The 21,489-nt window shown below is 42.5% G+C and overlaps 1 protein-coding gene, 1 long non-coding RNA gene and 3 other non-coding genes across 12 annotated transcripts in view; 1 reads left to right on the forward strand and 4 right to left on the reverse strand.

Annotated features, from left to right (window-relative positions):
- The window catches only part of shank1 (SH3 and multiple ankyrin repeat domains 1), a 158,143-nt gene extending 142,055 nt beyond the window's left edge, over positions 1 to 16,088 (forward strand). For 4 of the 8 annotated variants that reach the window (XM_041778105.1, XM_041778104.1, XM_041778108.1 and 1 more), the window contains 5 exons: positions 1,574 to 1,697; positions 2,286 to 5,793; positions 6,061 to 6,072; positions 7,938 to 8,828; positions 12,971 to 16,088. In XM_041778105.1, coding sequence (XP_041634039.1) covers positions 1,574 to 1,697; positions 2,286 to 5,793; positions 6,061 to 6,072; positions 7,938 to 8,828; positions 12,971 to 13,058 — 4,623 coding nt within the window. In that variant the 3' untranslated portion in view covers positions 13,059 to 16,088. The remainder of the gene's footprint in view (positions 1 to 1,573; positions 1,698 to 2,285; positions 5,794 to 6,060; positions 6,073 to 7,937; positions 8,829 to 12,970) is intronic. The other 4 variants (XR_005991378.1, XM_041778106.1, XM_041778109.1 and 1 more) reach the window with 4 other exon arrangements.
- A 3,115-nt stretch (positions 16,089 to 19,203) lies between these two features.
- Positions 19,204 to 21,489, reverse strand: LOC121503675. Its single transcript, XR_005991379.1, has 4 exons — positions 21,354 to 21,489; positions 20,572 to 20,623; positions 19,530 to 19,573; positions 19,204 to 19,326 (listed from the first exon to the last, which is right to left on the reverse strand). It is a non-coding gene; the product is annotated as an uncharacterized LOC121503675 (long non-coding RNA).
- LOC121504033 lies at positions 19,402 to 19,491 on the reverse strand. The gene has a single exon (XR_005991416.1). It is a non-coding gene; the product is annotated as a small nucleolar RNA SNORD88 (small nucleolar RNA).
- Positions 19,717 to 19,808, reverse strand: LOC121504030. Its single transcript, XR_005991414.1, has one exon. It is a non-coding gene; the product is annotated as a small nucleolar RNA SNORD88 (small nucleolar RNA).
- LOC121504032 lies at positions 20,695 to 20,785 on the reverse strand. The gene has a single exon (XR_005991415.1). It is a non-coding gene; the product is annotated as a small nucleolar RNA SNORD88 (small nucleolar RNA).

Below are 21,489 nucleotides of genomic sequence, written 5' to 3' on the forward strand. Positions count from 1 at the left end.
GATAGCAGATGGGTACTGGGATAGCTATTTGTCCAATAAATTGAACTTCTGTTGGTTGGTACCCAAATATGATTGAGTAAAAAATGCTTAGACATTAAAAATTATGTCCCAGGTTTCTAGACTTTTATTCAGATGTAGGTTTTTGTCAACAGTGAATTAGACAAGGTTAACATCATGGTAATGTCACAGGTAATAATAATAATTGAATAAACTGGAAACAAAAAGTGGTCTTTGGCAGTCCATCAACGTCCTCCCAATTATCTGGCTACTTTCTTCCAACATACACCGGCTACATTTGTCCCATTGCTCCTTAGATGAATCAGTTTTCCAACTTAGTTTAACATGCATCTTTACACATGCAACTACTGTTGTTTCTTCTTTCTATTTATTCAGTGACAAGGTTTGTGACTGAATGACTTAACTTGAAGTATGTTGTCAAGCTAGTCATTAATACTCTAAATGAACAATTACTTTAACCAGGCGCAACACTTTTATCCTCAAGGAGGCAAAGATGTGGTCGCCTGTGCAGCTGAAATCAAACCATTCATCCTTACACCCTATATCATTGTTTCTTAATGGAAAACCATTTGGCATTCCCTTAAGGGCCTGTGTCCTCTAACACCATTTTTCGGTGCTGGCAGCACCTATTTTCTGTATTAAGCCAATGCAGTTCAGTATTTTCAGCACTCACTGTCCTGAGTGCAAAGTACCCTCAGTGTCACCTGTTTTTTTTTCTTGTCATTGCGTTTACAGCACTTTCTGTTGCAAACAGTTTAACTTTTGTAACCCTGCACTGCTCGTCAATGTCACTTCTTCTGATTGAAATCAAGACAGGGCATGACTTCTTTCACCAGCTTTGCTGACAACAAGGGGGTCATAGGAGAAACTAATCTTACTCAGCTTTTGGAGGGTACAAGAGCTGCTGCTGCTAATGCTAGGACATGATTCCTTTACTTTTTTTTTTTGTTTTGTTTTTTTGTTCCACGGTTTCTTGGTGAAAATGTTCTTGTTTAGGGGGGCTTTTTCCATTATTAAATAGGACAGGAAACATAGAGAGAGAGGGAGAGTGGGGGAATGTGCATCCTGACCGGGAATCGATCCAAGTGCATTGAGGACCACAGCCTCTGTTTATGGGCAGCTGCTCTATCCACTAAGCCAAACTGGCGCCCCATGGTGAAATTTCCTTGACTGAAGGAAAATATTAAGGAAACAGGGTGATTTAAAAGAGATCAAACAGTCACCACAAAGGGGGGCAGAAGTTAACTGTAAATGATGGTGATATGCTCTCTAAAACTGAGGTTGTGGGCACTGCCAGTGCAAAGAAAGGAAACTGTGAACACAAACCCTAAAGCATCGATGTTTGTGAATGTTTGGGTAACATACAGTTTCTTTTAAAAGCAGCGGTATGCATAAAGATGTTAGCTGAACAGTTACTACAGTATGCCAACAAACTGATAGAAAACGTATTTGCAACTAGATAATAATTTTACTGTTACATTCTTAAATAATTTATCAGTGCATTTTTAAACAACTCTCATCCTCTCTTCATTTTCTTTCATTGTACTTCTTACAGACAAACTATGGGGATCAGTCTGGGATGGGGATGATGTCGTCCGGGCTGGGCCTTGGCTATGAGCGTGGCCAGTACACCTCAGGTCACGCCCCTCAGCACGGTATGCTGCGGCAGAAATCCATCGGTGAGGCTGTCTGTTTTTATCTGTCTGCCACTCCGTCTGCCCGTCTGTCTGTCCTCTGGGCCAGTAGAGGTCTGCGCTGTGCCTACCTGTTTGTCTGTAGCAAACAATGTGTTGTCTGTCGCAAAAAATGTGCATTCTTTTTATACATGTTCACTTATCTTTAAAATTATAGGATGTTTGCTTGTCTTCTACTCACTAATTGTTTGTTTAATACCATTTATGTAGTTATTATCCTGATAGCCTATCTCCTTTTTTTTTTTTTTTTTTTTTTGCTTAGTAAAGCTATGCTAACTCTGAAATAGTAATTTGCTCTCTGATTTAACAAATGTTGCAGTGTGATGCTTCTTGTTTGTGTAATATGGAGCACCAACTAACTAACTGACATCAAAACTGAGGACAGACTCACTGACAAGTAGATGAGCAGGCAGATTTAGACAGACGCTCGCTATTATCACTGTTATTACTAAGAATAAAGCTCCATTTTATCAATATTTGATATTGCTTATTGTCTACCAGGTTGTCCACTGGTGAATCCCTGTTTTATCTCGATGTTTATTTCCTTTTTTTTTTGTGAATTCTCTACTGCAGGGGTTCCCGAGGAGGAAAAGCAGTTCCTGCATCCTCCAACCATGAAGTTTGCTCGCAGCCTGTCAGTGCCTGGCCCAGACGACATTCCCCCTCCTCCCACCACCGCTCCACCAGATCCTCCATTTTCCTCTGCGCCACCACTTGGTTGGAGAACTAAGACATCGCAGCAGCCCTCTGTCTCCGTGTCCCAGGCTACATCCACCGCTTCGCACTACCAGCCCTACTCTCAATCAGTGCACTTCACCCATGGGGGCAGGGAGAGGGCGGGTGGTGCAGGCACAGGCCCCGGCGGTGGAGCAGTCGACCACACAATCCCGTATGCACATGCCGCTGCCCACACTGCTCAAAGCAGGACTGCTTCGCGGAAGGTTGCCTATACTGGGGAGCCTGTTGGAGCTGGCATAGGGGCAGGTGGAGGGGCAAAGGCAGCAGGTCTTAGGAGGGGCTATAGCACTGCTGTCCCTCCATCCAGCATTGCCACTGTGATGCCCCAGCAACAACAGACCACCCAGAGTCAACCCCAGCGAGCAGACCGCAGTGCAGCAGGAGCTGGAGCAGGTGGTCCCAAAGGAGGGGCCCGGAGGGGTAAGGGCCCTCTGGTGAAGCAATCCAAGGTAGAGGACCTCCGCATGGGCCAGGGAACTCTGGGGGGCAAAGGCTCCGTGGAGAAAAGCTCCATCCCCATCCCCACTATTATTGTCAAGGCCCCTTCGACCAGCAGTAGTGGACGCAGCAGCCAGGGCAGCAGTGTGGAGGCAGACGTTCCTGCATCTGGGGAGGCAGAGGAACCTAAAACACCTCTTCCTCCCTCCACTCCTGCTCCCCAGCCACCTGCTCCACCTTCCATCCCAGCACCTCCGCCTCCATCAATGCCTTCTATGCGAGCCCATGATAACCTGGACTTCACCAGCCAGTTTGGGGCTGCTATTGTTGGTGCTGCTCGTCGAGACAGGGAACGGTTTCATGAAGCCCGCAGAAAGAGTGCCTCCTTGTTCATGTCTGCTGAGGAGGATGTGACCATCAGTGGGCTGAGTGATGGGATAGGAGGCATTACAAGGACTCAGGTTTCACAGCTTACCACAGGGGCTGAGAGTTCATCAACGCGGCTGCGTCCATCCAAGTCTATTGATGAGGGCATGTTCTCTGGGGACACCTATATCCACCACACCCGCAGTATGCCTCCAGCCTTTGGGCTGCCTGAGTACTCCTCACCTGCCCTGGATTATCAGCCCAAGTCTGTGCCCACTGACCTGTACACAGCAGCAGGCAGGCAGCCAGCACCCTCCACTACCACCTTTATTCACCCTCTGACAGGAAAGGCTCTTGACCCCACATCACCTCTTGGCCTGGCCCTGGCAGCCAGAGAGCGAGCGCTGAGAGATGACAGCAGGTTAAGGAGGGGAGCAGAGCACCACTTCACCCGCCAGATGTCCAGTGTCGTGTTCCCTTCATCTTCTGCCACCTCTCAGCCGGCATCATCGGCAGCCCAGTCCTTCAGCTCCTCCTACCTAGTCACCTCGTCTTCTCTGGCTGCCACCACCCCCACTGTTGGACGCCCGCCCTCACCGAGACTCACAAGGGGAGTCCTGTGGAGTGAGGAAGACGGTGGTGGAGGAGAAAGGGAGCGAGAAGGAGGAGGGGCACGGGAGGGGCTAAGAGTTCGCTTTTCTGAGGACAAAACGGTCCACACGCACCACTACCAATCACAGCCATATCAGCCGACCTACAAGGAGCGGGAGCGGGACAGGTCGAGAGAGCGTGAGAGGGAGCTGTCCAGAGAAAGAGAGAGGGACAAAGAGAGGGAGGGGTACATAAGGAGGGCAGAGCAGGCTGCTGCTGATAGCGCCACTCAGCAGGCGGCCCAGTCTCAGCAGCCTCGGAGGCCCTCTTTTCTCAGGATGGAAAGTCAATCTGATGCCTATATCTTGTCTCTAACCCCTCCCTCTCCTCCACCTACTAGTACTCAGCAGACAAACACTACTGGGGGCACAGGAACAGGCCTAATGGTTCTTCCTCCTCCCGCCCCTTCAGTCGATGCCGACGATGAGTTTGTTTACGCGGACCCCCTCCCTCCTCCGTTAGAGTTCGCAAACAGCTTTGACAGGGGAGTATCAGGGTACTCACAGCGCGGGATGCTTTCCAACAGTCTGGCTTCCCGCCAACAGCAGGTCCCACCGCCTCCCCCTCCACCTCCTCCTCCCCCACCACCACCTCCCCCTCCACCTCAAAAAGACTCATTTATAGGTGGGTTCCCTGCTCACACACCTCTGCCCTCTCCTCAGGCCGGGGACTCTACCGCCTCCAGCCTCACATCGTATGACAGTGAGGTGGCTAATCTTACTCAGTCTGCTCCCTCCCCCTCCCAGACATCCCCCAACCCTCAACCACCTCACTCGCCTTCCACGCTGCAGCCCACCTCCACATCAGGACCTCCACCTCCACCGTCGGTGTCACCACCGCCTCCTCCCGGCTACCACAGACCCTTCTCCATGTCTCACCCACATCACCTTTACAACAGCTCGCACACTTCTGGGCGCTCTTCCCCCACACCTCCCCCGCACACAGTCGCTCCTCCCCCGGCCTATCGTGGTCCCCCCACGCCCTCATCCACTGCTGCCACCTCTGCTCCGATCAGGGGCACCGCCTCACACGCCACGACCGCTAGCTGTGTCACTACAACCACCGCCGCTGCCACCACAACAAGCACCTCCACGCAGCTCTACCATGAGCGAACACACACCACACATACTCCATCCACCACCCCAGGAGGTCGTAGGACAGGGGAGCACCACCGCCCTCCACCCACCGCCAAGAAAGGCGAGTCCCAGGAGACGGTGGTGGACTCTGGGATAGAGGAGCTGGACAGTCGGAGCAGCAGTGACCACCACTTGGACAGCATCCTGGCTCTAAGTGGAGCCAGGGGGGAGAGGCCTGATCGAGGGGAGAGAGGAGGTGGAGCCGGAGGACGCATGGGAGGTGGGGGAGGGGAATCTGAAAGGGGAGGTGATTTTCTGGAGTCTTACATGAGTTACTTAGATGGACAGACTTTCGAGATGCAGAACGCCACAGCAGCGGCCTCCACCTACCCGAAAACAAACCGGTTCAGAGATGGAAGTCGCCCTGGGGATTTCCACAGACAGACTAGCACCGCTCCCGCATCCTTCCACTCCCACAGACGGAGAGGAGAGGAGCAGGAGGAGGAGGAGGCCGAGGAGGGAGTGATGGAGGATGAAAGCGGACAGGATGGGTACGGTGTGAGGGACATGCAGAATTTGGGACGTCCCATTTCGCCATACTTTGACCGACCGCGCACTCCCGAGATGAAGCAAATGTGGGATGAGGGGCAGATGAGCGGGGACGGTGGCCAGTCAGGGACACTTTTGGAGGGGAAGAAGATTTACCCTCCTGCATCCAGTATGAAGCCCAGCATCATTAATGAGCTGAGCAGCAAACTGCAGCAAAGAACCAAGGACAGCTGGAGCAGCCAGAGACCGCTGAGCAGACACAGGTACACAACAGAAAAAAAAATCTCTCTTTATGTTTGTTAGTGTTGCTGCATGATCTACAGTTTTTGTTGCTTTTGATGCACGGCATTGCCATCCTAATCATCTCAAGTATCAGACTGCAGCCTATGAGTTTCATTGCATCACATGTTGGATGTTCTGGCCTTGTGTGGAAACCTTTGCTCTGTCTTTATGTCTTGTGTAAGTGTTGTCTATACTCTGTAAACCTCTCCTCTTTTATGTCTCTGGCTTTTTCCATGTGTTTCTCTCAGAAGCAGAAACAGGTAATAGAGCCACATCCATACTTCTTTGTTTTCTGTCTGACATAAACTCTGACAGCCTGTTCTGAGACTGTAAGAAAAGAGAGGACACTTTGGTTAGAGTAGAAATAGAGGCAATCTAAATGTGACATGAGAATCAATTTAATCAAAGGGACGAGTTGTTCAAAATTGACCTGGTTTAACGTATTGGATCAAACTTTTAGTAGCTTGATCAAAAGTCAGAAAGTAATCCTAAATAAAATTTGATCCTGTTATTAAGTTTGCATTTTAACTGGTATCAAACAGTCTATATGTATGTGTTTTAAATATTTTTGGACCGGATGGGGAAAAATTTAACTCCATCAGCAGGAAGGCCAAATATCAAACTGATGACTTTGTCAAATAATTTTTACAAATCTATTTTAAAATAATTAAATTATAAAGATATATATACACAAATGACCTGGTTAATTACTTTTGATGGTAAAGTATGTTGTAAATATTTCAAATTTCCTTGTAAGTATATATTAAAAAGAATGCATACTACTTATTGCCGGTAGAAATTAATATATCTAATGCTTAAATGGCTCTCTAAATTAGGCTGCGGTGGAGGTAAAGTCTATGTGTAGGAACTTTATCATTTTGCAGGCATCAGCCTGACAAGTTGGCAGCCTTTCACCTATCATAGAGAAATAAAAATTTATGTATTTTACCCATTAGCGACTTGTTGAATAGGCCGTTCATGTTGTTTGTTTAAGTCATTAGGAAGAATAATAATATGTCCTCAGAAAATCGGTGTGATTTGTGCCATGATTAAAGCCAATGCATTATTTTACAGTGTTTTGCACTTGATTATCACATTGAGGCATTAATTAAACATCCTAGAACTTGTTTTTTTGTTTAGAATTGTTATTTTTAAATTAAACTACATGAAGCACTGATTAAAGCAGGATGGCTTTCCCACCTGTTGCTCTTTACATAATAAGTACCTTACATTTTGATTTTAAGGTTGTAAATGTATCCAGTACTTAAATGAAATTTGAATACTATGTGCTATAAATGATACAATATGTTATTTTAACGTTTGATGGTACCAAAAGTACCAAAGTTTTGAGGAAAAAGTAAAAATACATCTGTATTTCCCTTGTATTTGTGTGGAGAGACAAAACAAAAGCTGTTCTACAAAGAGGGAACATGTTACTTTCTGATTGTTTTACAGTGGTTACGCTCTAATCCTTTAAGCTAGAAACACACCAAGACCTTGGCACAGACATGAAGGAGGTTTTTGATTGATGTAGAAGACGTCTCTTTCTGGCCACTGCATGCCTCTCCGCTCTGTCCTCATTTACAGCCTCTATCCTCGCCAGCAGTTTAATCCAACGGTCAGCAAATAGGTTTCGTGTGTCTTTAGTGTTTCTGAAAGATGCATGACAGACAGATAGAGAGCAGAGGAGAAAGACAGCGATGTCTCATGGTCTCTAAAGGTTTTCCTTTACATCCTGACCTGTAGACTGAGGACAGATTCACAGCCTTTCATAATCACTGACACCCAAAAACTGACCTGCATAAGAAAAAGATAGAAAATACAGACAGACATAAATATTGTTTAATTTTAACTAGTACTGTATCAAAATTCAAAGTTCTGGTGACAAGTCTATTTGATATGTAGTACCACTAAGAGCACTGGTAATCAAGAGTGGATAGTTCACTTCAGTTTTTAGCAGAAAAGAAGCAGTCCTAAAGTCAGAGAGATTACCTAATCTTTAAAGTTAGGTAACTGAGATAATAAAGTTCCAAATTAAAATTTCTCTGTATTTTTGTGCATGTTTTGATTCATTGTTTTCTGTCATACTTTTCATTTCTAACATATTTTTCTTCTTCTTTCACAGATTTTCAGAAGACTCAGCCTCAGCTCTGAGCCCACCCTCAGTACGCTCCCAGTCACCTTCACCAATCTCTTTATCACAGCCATCGTTATCCCCGTCCCCGACCCCCACCTCCCAGTACCCAAACTGGGGGAGATCTCCATCCCCTCAGCCTCCAGCTTCCTCTCAGCCTCCCCGTTCCCATTCCCCACTGTCCCCCACTTCTTACTCCCCTTACCCCACCTCCCCCAAACACAGACCCGTGTACCGGACCAAAGCCCTCGAGTTCCAGTTCATCCCCAGTCGAGAGTCCCGCAAAGCAGAGTCACACATAATGCAGCGTAGGCGAGCGCCCAGCCCCCTCATCTCCCCTTCAGAGAGGCCCAAGCTGGGTCCACCACGGCCATCATCCCTCCCACTCCTTCCCACCACACCCCTTTACAGCGCCATCTATGACCTCAGAGGTTCAATCACCCCGCCGTCACCTGGGAACCCCCTTGGAGATCCTTACTTCTCACCCTCTCCTCCCCTGTTTGCCCCCTCTGGTGCCCCTCCTCCTCCAAACTCCACTTTAGTAGTTTCCCGCTCCCTCTCTCCAACTCACTTCCTTTCTGGGACATCTTCTCCACCCCTGCACCCTCTCCCTCCACCTCCCTGCTTGAGTTACCCCCACTTACCTCCCCCTTCCCCTACAAAGCCTTTTGCTTCCAAGCCGTTGCCCTACTGGACCAAGTACGACGTCGCCGACTGGCTGGGATACCTGAACCTGGGTGAACACAGAGAGCGTTTCCTGGATAACGAGATCGATGGCACCCACCTGCCCTCCCTCACCAAGGATGACTATCTGGATTTGGGTGTAACACGTGTAGGCCACCGCATGAACATTGAGCGGGCCCTTAGGAGCGTGATGGACAGGTATGGGGCAGCAGAGAAAAACAGCCCACCAGTCAGAAACAAAATGACCTTACACCAAACTTTTTTTTATTTTATCTGAGATAAGTAGCTTTATCTTGAGTAAAAAGTAATGCTCTCTCTCTCTCTAGCACAAATCATAGTGAGAATCTACCTGTGCACTCCATTAAGTGTTATGTTTGCAATGGTGCATTTTTATTCGTTTGATGCTACAGTTACAGAACAATTTACAATTTTATTGTGTTATGTTTATGTCATTGATTTAAGGCAAGTGAAAACACTTCATTAACCATTAAGTCACAAATACTTTGTGGTTTCTTTACTCCACCGTGACAGTAAATCGAGCCGGGTTGTATACACCAGAAGACATTTTGGGACATCAATCAATAAATCTTTATTTTTGCAGCACCAGTACATAACCAAAGTTATCCCAAGACACTTTACCAAAGGGCAGGTCTAGACTGTACTCTTTTATTTATAAAAGACCAAACATAAATGCACCATGACTTCAACTCTAAGCAACATTTGGCAAAGTGTTAGTGGCAAGGAAAAACTTAATTTTACCAGACAGAAACTTGGTAACTTTGCAAAGCAAAAAAGTTCCAATCCACAACGTTTGTGCTGTTCAGACCAATCAGCATCATTTAAGTAGAATAAGGCAGTAGCTGTTGGCGGGGTTTAGTTGTACTCTAAGCCATTTGCAAAGGTGGCCTCCAGTGCAATGATTAGCTTACATATAGCTCTAGTATAGCATCCATTTTACCAGAACTTGAACATGTTTCTTTATGAAATAAACAATAAAAACACTTATAGCTTTTCATGATGGGAAAGATGTTTTCACTCTTCTGCCGACCTGCTTTAGCATGGGTTTGTGGCAGTTATGGGGTTGTGGTTAGTTGTGCGAGTGGTTGTAAACAATGGCTGCTGCCACAGTGGCTATTAGCTTGGATGTAGCTGTAGGAAAACAGACCACATTTCTTTTAAAACATGAGCAAAGAGCCCCACCGAAAACTTGTCTTGGCAGAGAAGATGTTTTTGCACGTCTCCTGACTGGCCTTGGCATCAATTTTATTCACAGAGAAGTTCCACTATTACAGTCTACAGCAGCAGTAACCTGCTACCTCAAGTGAAGTGCATGCGGACAACGTCATTTGGTCTTGTTGCTCTTAATGGCCTGTCATGAATGTGACAAACAGACCGTTCCTCCAATCACCTTCTTTGAGGATTCTCTGAAAAGTCCTGCCCTTTCCAAACACTTTCTATGGGCGCTTTCTCAGATGAATGTGAAATACATCCATGCAATAGATATTTGAAACAGTCTATCTGCCATGTCAGGTTAGAAACCTGGAGCAGAACCAGACTTTTGTTTAGCAGCCATTTGAAGAAGCTGTGTTGGGGTTGCAAAGGGGATAGAGTGAAAAGCAGAGAGGGAGAAGAGGAGGATACAGAAGAAGAGAAGAGAGTAAATGGAGAAAAAGAAATACAGAAAGGGGACATGCAGAAAAAAGAAAGGGATGCAGAAAGCGGGAAAACAACATGAAATGATAGCTTTTGGGAAGACTGTTTTAAAAAAAATTCACAACATTAGAAGTTAACACATGGTACTTATGCCCTACTTGAAAGGACAAGTGCTTAGTAAAGAAATCCCTGAAGCCATTTACACCCTCACTAGTGGCCCTCACAAGTCATCTGGGCAGACTGATGGGCAGCAAAAAGCCAGTATTTCACTTAGGGTTGTCAAGTGGGAACATCCTTTCTCTGTCGTTCAGTTATTCCACAGCAACTCCAGAGAGCTGAACAGTTATCTCTGGTGGCCCCTCACCCACCTTTACAACATGCAGCCATTCTGCAAGATAAGCGCAGAAGTGCATGATAGATCGGAGCCCCCCCGGTGTGCTCACCTTTTTTCCTTTTCTTGACATTCTGCATCTTACCTTCCCTATCACATGGCCATCACAGCCTGAACAGCATCACCAACCTTCAACAACTAATCAGTTTTCAAGCCTTGGTCACTAAATGCATTTTTGTGATAAAATTAGGGAGTAATCCACATTCACTACTCAAGAGTGCTGAACTTTTTAGAAAACGGGAGTATTTTTTTCACCTCCTTAAAATTGCCATTTTCACCAACACATAAGGTCCTTTTAAAGACGAAGAGACCACTAGTTAACCCCATATGACGGTTCAGTCTTTGTTTTACAGGAATATTTCTCCCTTAGTCAACAAAAACATTTCAGCTCTGTGTCCTCCGTAGAAACAGCACCCTCTACCTGTTTCTATAAGTATTACTATTTATGTGTGGTGAAAAACGACTCAGAAAGCAACCCATAGTTAAAGACTAAGATCTCACCAGGACTCTTTTTGGTAATGGTTCTTTGGATCAGAATCTGGTTAGATTACAAACCATTTTTATATACACAAGCAGTGTGCTCCCTTTAATCAACTGTTGTAGACTGAACATTTCAAGTAGATCATCTTGTGGGCAATAAGCATATTTACGTTGGTGTTTCTAACTCTAAACTATCTTTTTGTTGAGCATTAGCCCTGAAATCTTTTTTTTCTCCAACTCAAAAACCATCGATATTCCTTACTTTCTCTTCCTGATTTCCCAAACTATTTATTCTCCTGTCCTCTCCAAATTAAGGCAAAAAGTCAGAAAATAAATCTTAAGAATAAACAGTAACATTAGATATGAAATAATGTATTAAATATATATATCTCTAAAAATGAATGAAATAAGAAATAATACTGTTTTGTTAGCACCAAATGTCCAGATTAAACAGCCCCTCCAAACATTTGACTCCCCTCCTGTGTTTGTGAGCTGCCTTTGCCTCACCCCTTTGACCTAATCTTTTAGTCTTTGTCAATGAGTCAGTTGTTTTGAGAGCAAAAATACTGCCCCTGACCCTTTGACCGACAGTCTGGCCATTCATTTTGAGTAACAATATTGCTATCTGTAGTATTGTTATCGCTGACATCCCATTTGGCGGCAGGAGCGGGTGTTTGTGGAGCATTGGGATTTTTGGCGGAGGCACTACTGCTCACATGTCTCAGTAGCTTCTGATCCACAACTGGACTGTCTAAGAGAGGTGAACATTATTCCAGTTTTCCTCCAGCAAGTTCAAGTGAATTCATACACAGAGACGATCATCAAAGCATACAATAGGCCACAGCTATGCATTTTTTAATTCTATTTTTAATCAAGTGGATCATCAGGAAAGCATACTGGCAACTGGTAAGAAGTTCCAGTACACTGGAAAAAGTCCTGGTACACCAAGGGGTAAAATTTAGTAGCCATACAGCGTTCTGGAGCATACTGGCCTACTTCAGCACTGCAGTGTTAATTTCGTCACTAAAACTATGAATAAAAACGTTCATCAACAGCATTTTTCCATGAGAAAGTCTAGAATAAGATAAGCCAAAAATAGTTCTTTGACAGCTTAAACCAGACAAATGCAATTTAGTTTTTATCGACATTCAAAATCCATGATATTTCTCCACTGTGGGTAAATCCATCAAAATACTAATGATATTCTGCAGGGACCCCAGGTTTGGCAAGGCGGATAAAACACACTACCATGATTTGGTTCCAGATTCAGACAAGAGAATACATGCTTGCACTTAAAGTTAAGACTAAAATGTGACTTTTTATGGACTAGTGTGTTTTTGTCACTATTTTGCAATGCAAGCTTTGGCTATTGGTCATGTGCTCTTGCAAAACACGGAGGCTTTCTTGGTAAAAACTTAAATACTCAAAAGTTTTGAATAGTGTGTACATTTGAGCCAACATTGTCTTGTGACCCATTTTTACCAAAAACTCTCTGAATTACAGGAGAGAAATCGTACCCATCTGTTATGCTGAATAGCCTAGCTTGTACAACCAGAGTGTCCTTCTTAAGAGAGCAATGCTCACTTAAATCACTGGAGGCTAATGCTACTACTACTGCTACGTATCTCATACAACTCAACGTCAAAAATACTGAACTATCCCTTTAATGAACAAATAATTTTTCCATTTAAAAATGTTTTTGTCATACACAAGAGATGAGCTCACAGCTATGCTACAGCAAACCAAAACCATTCATTATCATGTCACAACAAAACACAGAACCTGACTTTTGTCCCATTTGTCCTTCTGTCCTCAGGCTGTCCAGCAGCCCGTTTCCCATTTCTGTCCTCTCACCCCGGGAGGGACAGACTGAGATGAGGAGGGACGACGGGAGCCGGAGCTGAAGTTGCAAACTCAGAGAGCCAGAAACAGAGAAAGAAAAAGTGAGAGGGAAGGAGAGGTCGGAGTCAATGAGGGAGGAAGACACAACTGCTGCTATCCACGGTGGATTCACACAACAAATGAGGGGGGACCAGATTTCATAGAGAGGGCCACAGAGAGAGAGAGTCAGGTCCCAAAGAGGGATGGAAACAAGGAAGAAGGGGCCGATGATCCATAAACACAGCAGCTGGAACTCCCTGGCTAATTTACACACTCCCTGACGTGTGTGTACGCTGACACCAACCAACAAATACACTTTCATCCAGAATCAAACACTACGGCTACAGCAGAAGACCAGGGATGAAACTGAACCAAATACTTGAGAGGAACAATCAAAAGCCACTTAATTTTCCCTTTTTAAGCAAAGCAGGTTGTGTTGTTAGCAAGCAAGAGGAGATAAGATTCATAGTGTGGCCATCTTTTTTTAAATCATCCTCTTTCCCCCCAGTCGGCTGGTTAAATCTGTTCAGGTTCAAGGCTGGAAAAAGGAGTGCAATCAGTGACAAACCCTTCCTGTGTGAGTGCATTTTTATTTTAAGAGTATTTACGAACGAATGTTTGCAGGAGTGAGGTTCTGTGCGTCTGCGTGGTGAGCGTAGACACAGAGAGATTTATCGTGACAGCTTCCACATGTGATCGACGCAGACAGATCAATCGCGTCCTTGTGTGTCTGGCTTCGATTGGTTTTGTCTTGTTTTTACCTCACCACTGGCAGGGCTCTGTCCTCACTGCAGGTCCTTCTGTGTTTCTCTATAGCTCTTTATCATTAAGTCTTATAATGACATACTATATACAGACTGGTCACTGTATCACTAATTTGTAGCAAAAATAAGTGCCCAGACCAACAAAAAAATACAAAAAAAAGAAACACACCCACACACAGGCACCTAAGTTACTACTAAACATGCCTGCATGCATACACCAACATGCACATACACACAAGCACTCACAAGTGGTTGTGTTAGAGTTTATGGGACACATTATATATAAACACACACTTTATGTTCGGATCTAAGATACACAAAAAGGATTCAGACTGTGCTTTCAACTCTTAGACGGGATAATGTGAAGAAGAGGATTTTATCTAAGTGAGAAAGACTTCCTCAGCGTCGAGGTAACTGTTGTTCACCCACTCAGACCTTTTCCAAGGGAGACTGACACAAAGAGAGGGGACGGGAAGAGGAAAAACTGCCATTTCTCTCGCTCTTTCCCGCCCAATCCCCCCTCTCACTCTCGACTCAATCCAGGAGGAAAAAAATCCCGACCGAGGGGACGTGAGAAAAATGCTTCTATCAAGTTTTAATACTCTGATTCTTCTTACAATTTTTAAACTTTAAATGGAAATACTGGAATATTGATATGAAGAGATTTATTGTTACTATTTCTCATTACTATCATCGTCCTTACTGTTATTAGAGAGTTTCTACCTTTGGTGGTTGTGACAGCACTCTTATGCAGTCAGTGTTTTCTGGCTGTTTGGTGAAGATAATCGTATTGGATAGTATATATATAAATATATATGCATATGTAGGTATTTTTGAATTGAAAGATGCATTTTGTTTCGTGCACTGAACCCTTAACATGGCTTTTACTTGACGAGAAGCATTGCAACTCTTAATGTGAAGCACATTTTTAGACTCACTTTCCTCTGCCTTTTACTCCATTTTTTCACCCTAGAAGCTTTAATTGAAATTAATGGCCTCAAATTATGATTTCAAAACACTTCTCTTTAACATGCAGATGCTAAAAATGTAGCCCACAATATAAACAAGTAAAAATCACTTTAATTTACCAATGCTTCCTTCATTTACTGCTAGATAACAGCCCTCTGTGATTGGTTACTTGCACTAATATTCTTTCATTTTCCTGACATGTTTCCCTTCATATCTCCATCTCATTTTAGCCTCAGTCCTGCTTTTCTCGCTGTTGCTGAGATCAAACGAAAAGGGCTCTCTCATGACCTCTCTACCTTGAACAACACGCCACCTCTCCTGCTGCTTCCAAGTCCTCCAACACATATCAAACATTTGTTTCTACACCAGGGCATCGATGGGGAGTTCCTTCTCTCTCCTGCCAGATTTAACTCAATCTCTTGATGAGTTTTCATAGATCACGTTTCTCACAGTGCACACGCACATATAAAGGCTGCAAATGTGAAATGTTAAAGGGGAGATTTGTCTCTGGGGTTGTTTTGCATTGGTGATCAAGGAGAGATTATATTTGAATGCAAGAGAAATAGCAATAAGGACGATGAAAATAATGGTCATCTAATTATGGTTTAAGATGTATAAAAAGTCTCAAAAGTTCTAAAGAATCTCTGTCTTCCAAATAATGTTTAACATGAAAAGGTACAATGTATTTATTTAACTCTTCTGCTTTCTGTACAGCTGGACCCGTTCTCCGTATCATCTGATCCTCTGATCCAAGCCAGTTAAGGAGCCTGCTACTGCTCATCTTTTGCATCCTATTGTGTGTAAAAAGCACCCTCTGCTGTCTCATTGTTTATTACCAGCATCTTATGCAATGCCCCTTTTTCCCATTAGCAACTATGACTTCTCACAGTTCCCTCCCAAGGTCATGAAGAAGCCTAAAAGGGTCACTCTTAAAAGAACGAGCAGAATCCACTGCTAGATTCCACTTGTTTCTAAGAAAGTTGCTAGTGTAAAAAAGGCAGAGAAGAAACTTTGGCAAAACATTTTGTGCTGATACAACACTGTTCCTGCTAAGTGAAACTTTTTAGATTCTTTCTTTACATTCTGCAGATATAAATCAGAGTGACTGCTCATCGTCGCTGACAGCAGAGAAGATCTTTGTGAACCTGTCCACCTCTATAGAAAGCATTTCTTTTCCTTTAAGAGATCTTTTAAAAAATGAGAATATGAACTGCTGAAGGTCACTTACAGAATATATATGTATATGTGATGCGCATATACACACATTCATATAAATCATATATGAATTTCAAATGTTTTAAGAGATAATAAATTGTTAGAATTATAATAAAGATACAGAAACTAAGTTCTAATTTTTGTTTTCTGATTTCTTTAATTTTTTTACCTCCTACATCCATCCTGATTCTGTTATTAACTTTGCAGCAAGAATTTCATTTTTATTTCTCATTTACAGATCTCATCAATAATGTTATCAAGCTGAAGCTTTTTTCATACATTAACATAAAGGCCAACGACCTATGTTGGATTTCTAATCTTTTCTAATACAACCCAAGTTTCAAAAAAGTTGGGACACTGTGTAAAATGTAAATAAAAACAATGTAATCATTTGCAAATCCCATCAACCCATATTTTTTCTCACAATAGAACATGAAAAACAGCAGATGTTAAAACACACATTCAACAGTTTCGTGAAAGCAATTAGCTTATTTTGAATTTGATGGCAACAACACATCGAAAAAAATTATGGATGGGGCAACAAGAGGCTGGAAAAGTAAGTGGTGCTAATAAAAAACAGCATTTTGCAACTAATAAGGTTAACTAGTAACAGGTCAGTAGCATGGCTGGGTATAAAAGGAGCATTTTAGAGAGGCAGGGTCTCAGAAGTAAAGATGGGCAGAGGTTAATCTTTAAAAAAATGCTTCTCAAAATTTGGAAAAAAAAAAATACTCTCACTGCAAAACTGTGAAGACTGTGTATTCAGTCATCTACAGTACAAATATAAAAAAAATTAAGAAAATCTGGAGAAATCGCTGTGGATGGTCTTCTTATAATTGGGTATAGTCTATATTATAATATTGATTACCCTGGTCAATTATAATAGGCCACATCAGAGAGGAAGGTCTAGACCTACCGACCTTGTAAAGTGTCTTGAGACAACTTCGGTTATGAATTGGCGCTATACAAATGATTGATGATTGATATTTATGATCTTTGGGCCCTCAGCCGGAACTGCATTAAAAACAGGCATGATTCTGTACTGGAAATCACTGCATAGGCTCAAGAACACTTCTAGAAATCATTCAATCAACACAGCTTGCTGCGCCATCCACAAATGCAAATTTAGGCTCTTTCCTGCAAAAACTGGAGCTGTATGTGAACACGATCCAGAAACACCTCCATCTTCTCTGAGCCAAGCTAATTTAAAATAGACCGATGCAAGTTGGAAAACTGTTCTGTGGTCAGATGAATCAAATTTTGAAACTCTTTTTTGAAACCACAGATGCTGTGTCCTGTGTACTGGAGGAGAGGGACCCTTCAGCTTGCTATTTGTGCACATTTTAAAAGCCTACATCTCTGATGGTGTGGGTAGTTTACACATCTAGAAAGGTACTATCAATGCTGTAAAATATAGAGATGTTTTAGGGCAACATATGCTCCCATCCAGACGTCTCTTTCAGGGAAAGCCATGCATATTTCAGCAAGACAATGCTAAACCACAGACTGCATCCATCCCAACAGCACAGCTTCACAGTAGAAGAGTACAGACCTTTCACCTGGGACTGGTAGGCAGCAAGAGTCCTACATCAGACAAATATGGGACTGCATTCCTCTCCCAAAACTCCAGTAACTGGTCTGCACACTTTTCGGATGTTTACAGACAGTTGTTAAAAGAAAGGGGATGTTACACAATGGTAAACATGGATGGCTTTGTCCCTACTTTTTGGTATTTGTTGCTGCCATCAAATTTAAAATGAGCTAATATTTTTCATGAAAGGATAAACGCCTGTGTCAACACCTGATATGTTGTGTTCTATTCTCAGTAAAATATGATTTTGATGAGACTTGCAAATAATTGTTTTTTTTTTAACTTTCTACAGAGCACCCCAAGTTTTTGGGAATTGGTGTTGTATAAAACAGACATTCATTACTTTGAGATACTATAAATCTTATGCACTCTTGTGGAGCAGTAATGCTTGAGTTTGCAGTTGGTTAAGAAATGATACTGGGAGTCTGATACATATTTTGGGTAGCAGTCATGACCTTTATGACTAATGGTTTGTACCACAATTCAAGGATAAGCCTCACCTGATCATCACCTCACTCACTTTTTAGGTCTCTAGCAGTTCTGATTCTGTTGATCTTTGCACAGAGAAGCAAACAGCAGCCCTGTCCAGCTCTCCTGGAATCTCTTCCATGTTTTTGAGGCCATGCTGTGAGACAGTAGACCTTCTCATGGCTGCACATATAGATGTAACATCCTGGGGAGCTTGATTACCTGAGTAGCCTAATAGGACTTACAGCAAGGACACTAGCAGTTCACAAAACTGAAAAAGAATTAAGTCAGGGTGTTTTTTTTTTCTTTTAAAGTGCATTTGTGGACATCACATGCAAAACCACTCCATTTTTGGAGGTAGTCTTGGGTTTCCCTTTCCATTGTACCTGATGTCCCAGTCAAAGCAGACAAATTTGATTCACTAGCTTGATGTTGCAAGTTCCTACTTAAATTTTCTTGGTGCAGTGTACATGCATTCCTGCTTTACCCATCAAACACTGAAAACAGAACCATCAGTGAAGCTACAGAGTCTCTTTAGCTTTGTTACCACTGGGAAGTAAGGGAGGGAACTTTTCAATCAATGCTGAAGAAAATCACGTGTTATAATTGATTTGTTTACTAAAAAGGGGGAGGAACTGGACACTTTCCTTTTTGTCTCAACCAGATTTGATTTCTGAGCTAAAGAAATCCAACCATATCCTATTTTGATAGAATACACAAAGCTTGGTAATGTAAGATCATTCAGGGTTAACACGCCTTTCCAAGCACCCGCAGCTGTGGTAAATTCCACTAGAAAGCTACACTTGGTTATTTCGCTTCCTTATTTAATATCGCCATTATGGTACAGACAACCAAAACTTCAAGTCTGGAGTGTATTTGGAGATAGGACATACCTTCAAAGTTGTCTTATTATATTCAATTATTACATGCCAAAGACCCTTGTTCACCTAAAGGGTGTGTTTTTCAGTCTAATAACCAATTATATCACAAGGCAAACAATTAAAACTTATGAGTACTTCAACTAAAATCTAAGCACTTACCAAACCTTGAAAACAGCAGTAAAATATACTATATTTTAAGGCTTTCAAGCACCTAACAAACCTTCTGTATGTGGCAAACCCAAGCCAGTTCTACAGCCAAGAAAGGTAAAAGAAACTATGGTATATGTAGGATTTTATTTCACACTGAAAACAAGGTTATTAAATGATAAACTCACATTACAAGAAACACTAAAACAGAAACAGGCTGCACGTAAGTTGAGGTCATCAGTTCTAGGAACAGTACCTGGGGAGAAAAAAAAAGAAAACTGTCAGGGAAGCATCTCAAAATTATAAAAGGTTTCAAAAATGTTTCCATAGTCCTCTCCTCAGACTCTGCCTTGTCAGGGGCAGAGCTGCACTTTTATCACCACTGATCATCTGAGCCCAGTGCAAAACATCACAAGAGATCAACGTGTTTGCAGGGTAGTGTAGCGATGAAAAACAAACCTAGTTTGAGTCCAAATCAGATGTGGCTTCCTCTCCACAAACACCTAAAAGCAAACAATATAAATGTTAAATATTTGAACTTTTACCCATCAACTCTGTCATGATGATTGTGTCAGCTTGGATTGAATGTAGCCTCCTGTCACATTTTAAAGGATGGCAGGCACAGCTGATTGATGAACAGGCTGCTTTTCTCCTCAGGAACTCTGGCTTGTCAGGGCCAAAGATGCACATTTGTCTCCACACAGAGTCAGAGCCCAGTGCAGGTCATCAAGGGAGAAAGGACACTAAACACCCTCAGCCAGTTTCATTGACTCATTGACATAAAATCTTTATATTAACATTTTTAATCTGGGAACCAATCCAGCTAGCTACATAAAAAACTGATGACTGTTATGGCGCAAGAATGACATTAGAAAACTAAGAAAAGGCAAAGGCACAACACTGTACACATTGTTCAAAGAGTAAAGCAACAACACATCCCATAATCAAATGGCAGTCCATTAATTGATAATCGTAGCTTTTCAAACACTAACATTGCATTCTACATTCAATTTTATTGCAGTGTTTGTACATATATTGTTGATAATGCTGTTGTAGTACACTGTAGTGGCCTAGGATTGTGGGTAATGTAGTTTTCTTCTGCCAAGGCTAGTAATCAAACCATTATTTTCTTGAAACAAAACTAAAATACAAACTTGGGTCTTCAACAGGAGCATAAACAACCCTTTCTGTCTCAGGTAACTTGTGTTTATTCTAGTACAAGTATGACATTATGGATAATCAAAGCTGCCATGAGATGATGGGAATTTGTGCACTCTTAACCACCCTATTGAGCACTAAAGTGGAAATATGAATCATTGTTTAGCTATTATACCACATGGCAGCTATTAAAACGGGCTTTTTATATCTGCTTCATGCACTAAATTCCCATTTCTTAAATTCTGAATGGATTAAAATGATAAAAAGGTTAAAGATCAGACAGGCTGATTTATCTTAATGACTGAAGTTATAAGTATGATTGCTATGGTGCGTCTACAAATACCTTTTTGAGCCCACACAGTCCAGTTGTGTTGGTTTATCCTCTTGAGTGTGATCTAAAAGGAGAGAAATTACATTTTACTATGTTGTTAAAATTACTTGACTCATTCATTCAGAATCAGTCCGCTTTCTCCTCAGATACTCTGGCTTGTCAGGGCCAAAGATGCACGTTGTCTCCATAAAAACTCAGAGCCCAGTGCAAGTCATCAACGGAGGAAAAGCGACATTATATTATACATTTACACATTAAGATGGCGGCATTTACAGCACAGGCACAACTCTTTCAACATATTTACATTCTTATTAACTATGTTGCTCTGTTGCCTTTACCTGTGATGCTAATCATGCTAAATCGGCTAACCACGTGGACCCAGGCCTGTAATGTTTCCGTCTATCCTGATGTTAATTTGCTCATATCAGCTACTGCAACTAAAGAAACCAATAACTAAGCACCAAATTAACTACAGTAATGTACAAATGTGAAGTTTCTGTGTTTAGCCCCACGTGACAAACGAGTGAAACTTCCTAGATCTAGGCATTTAAGATTACTTCAGCTTACTAAATCAACAAATGACACGATATTTTGATATAACTCATCTTATAAACACAATCTCATCTCATTCGACTGGATTATCATTTACAATGTGCAGCAATTAAGAATGTTAGCATGATCAGTTCAAAAAACAAAAATGGATTTGAGGCAAGCCTCTATGTTTTTAGTTATAGAGCTAGGTCAAATAGACATAATAAAACTGAAGATACTTCAAGTTAGTTTAGCTCTCTCACCCACACCGAAGTCCGAACATTCAAGTAGACAGACAGCAGACAAGTGATCACGTTGAAGAGTCTTCGTCGTATGAATATAAAAGAAAATCTTTCCTCTTCTTCTTCAACTTCTTCTTCTCCCGCAACTTGTAGGCGC

This window comes from Cheilinus undulatus, linkage group 21 (assembly GCF_018320785.1).
Source record: "Cheilinus undulatus linkage group 21, ASM1832078v1, whole genome shotgun sequence".
NCBI lineage: Eukaryota > Metazoa > Chordata > Actinopteri > Labriformes > Labridae > Cheilinus > Cheilinus undulatus.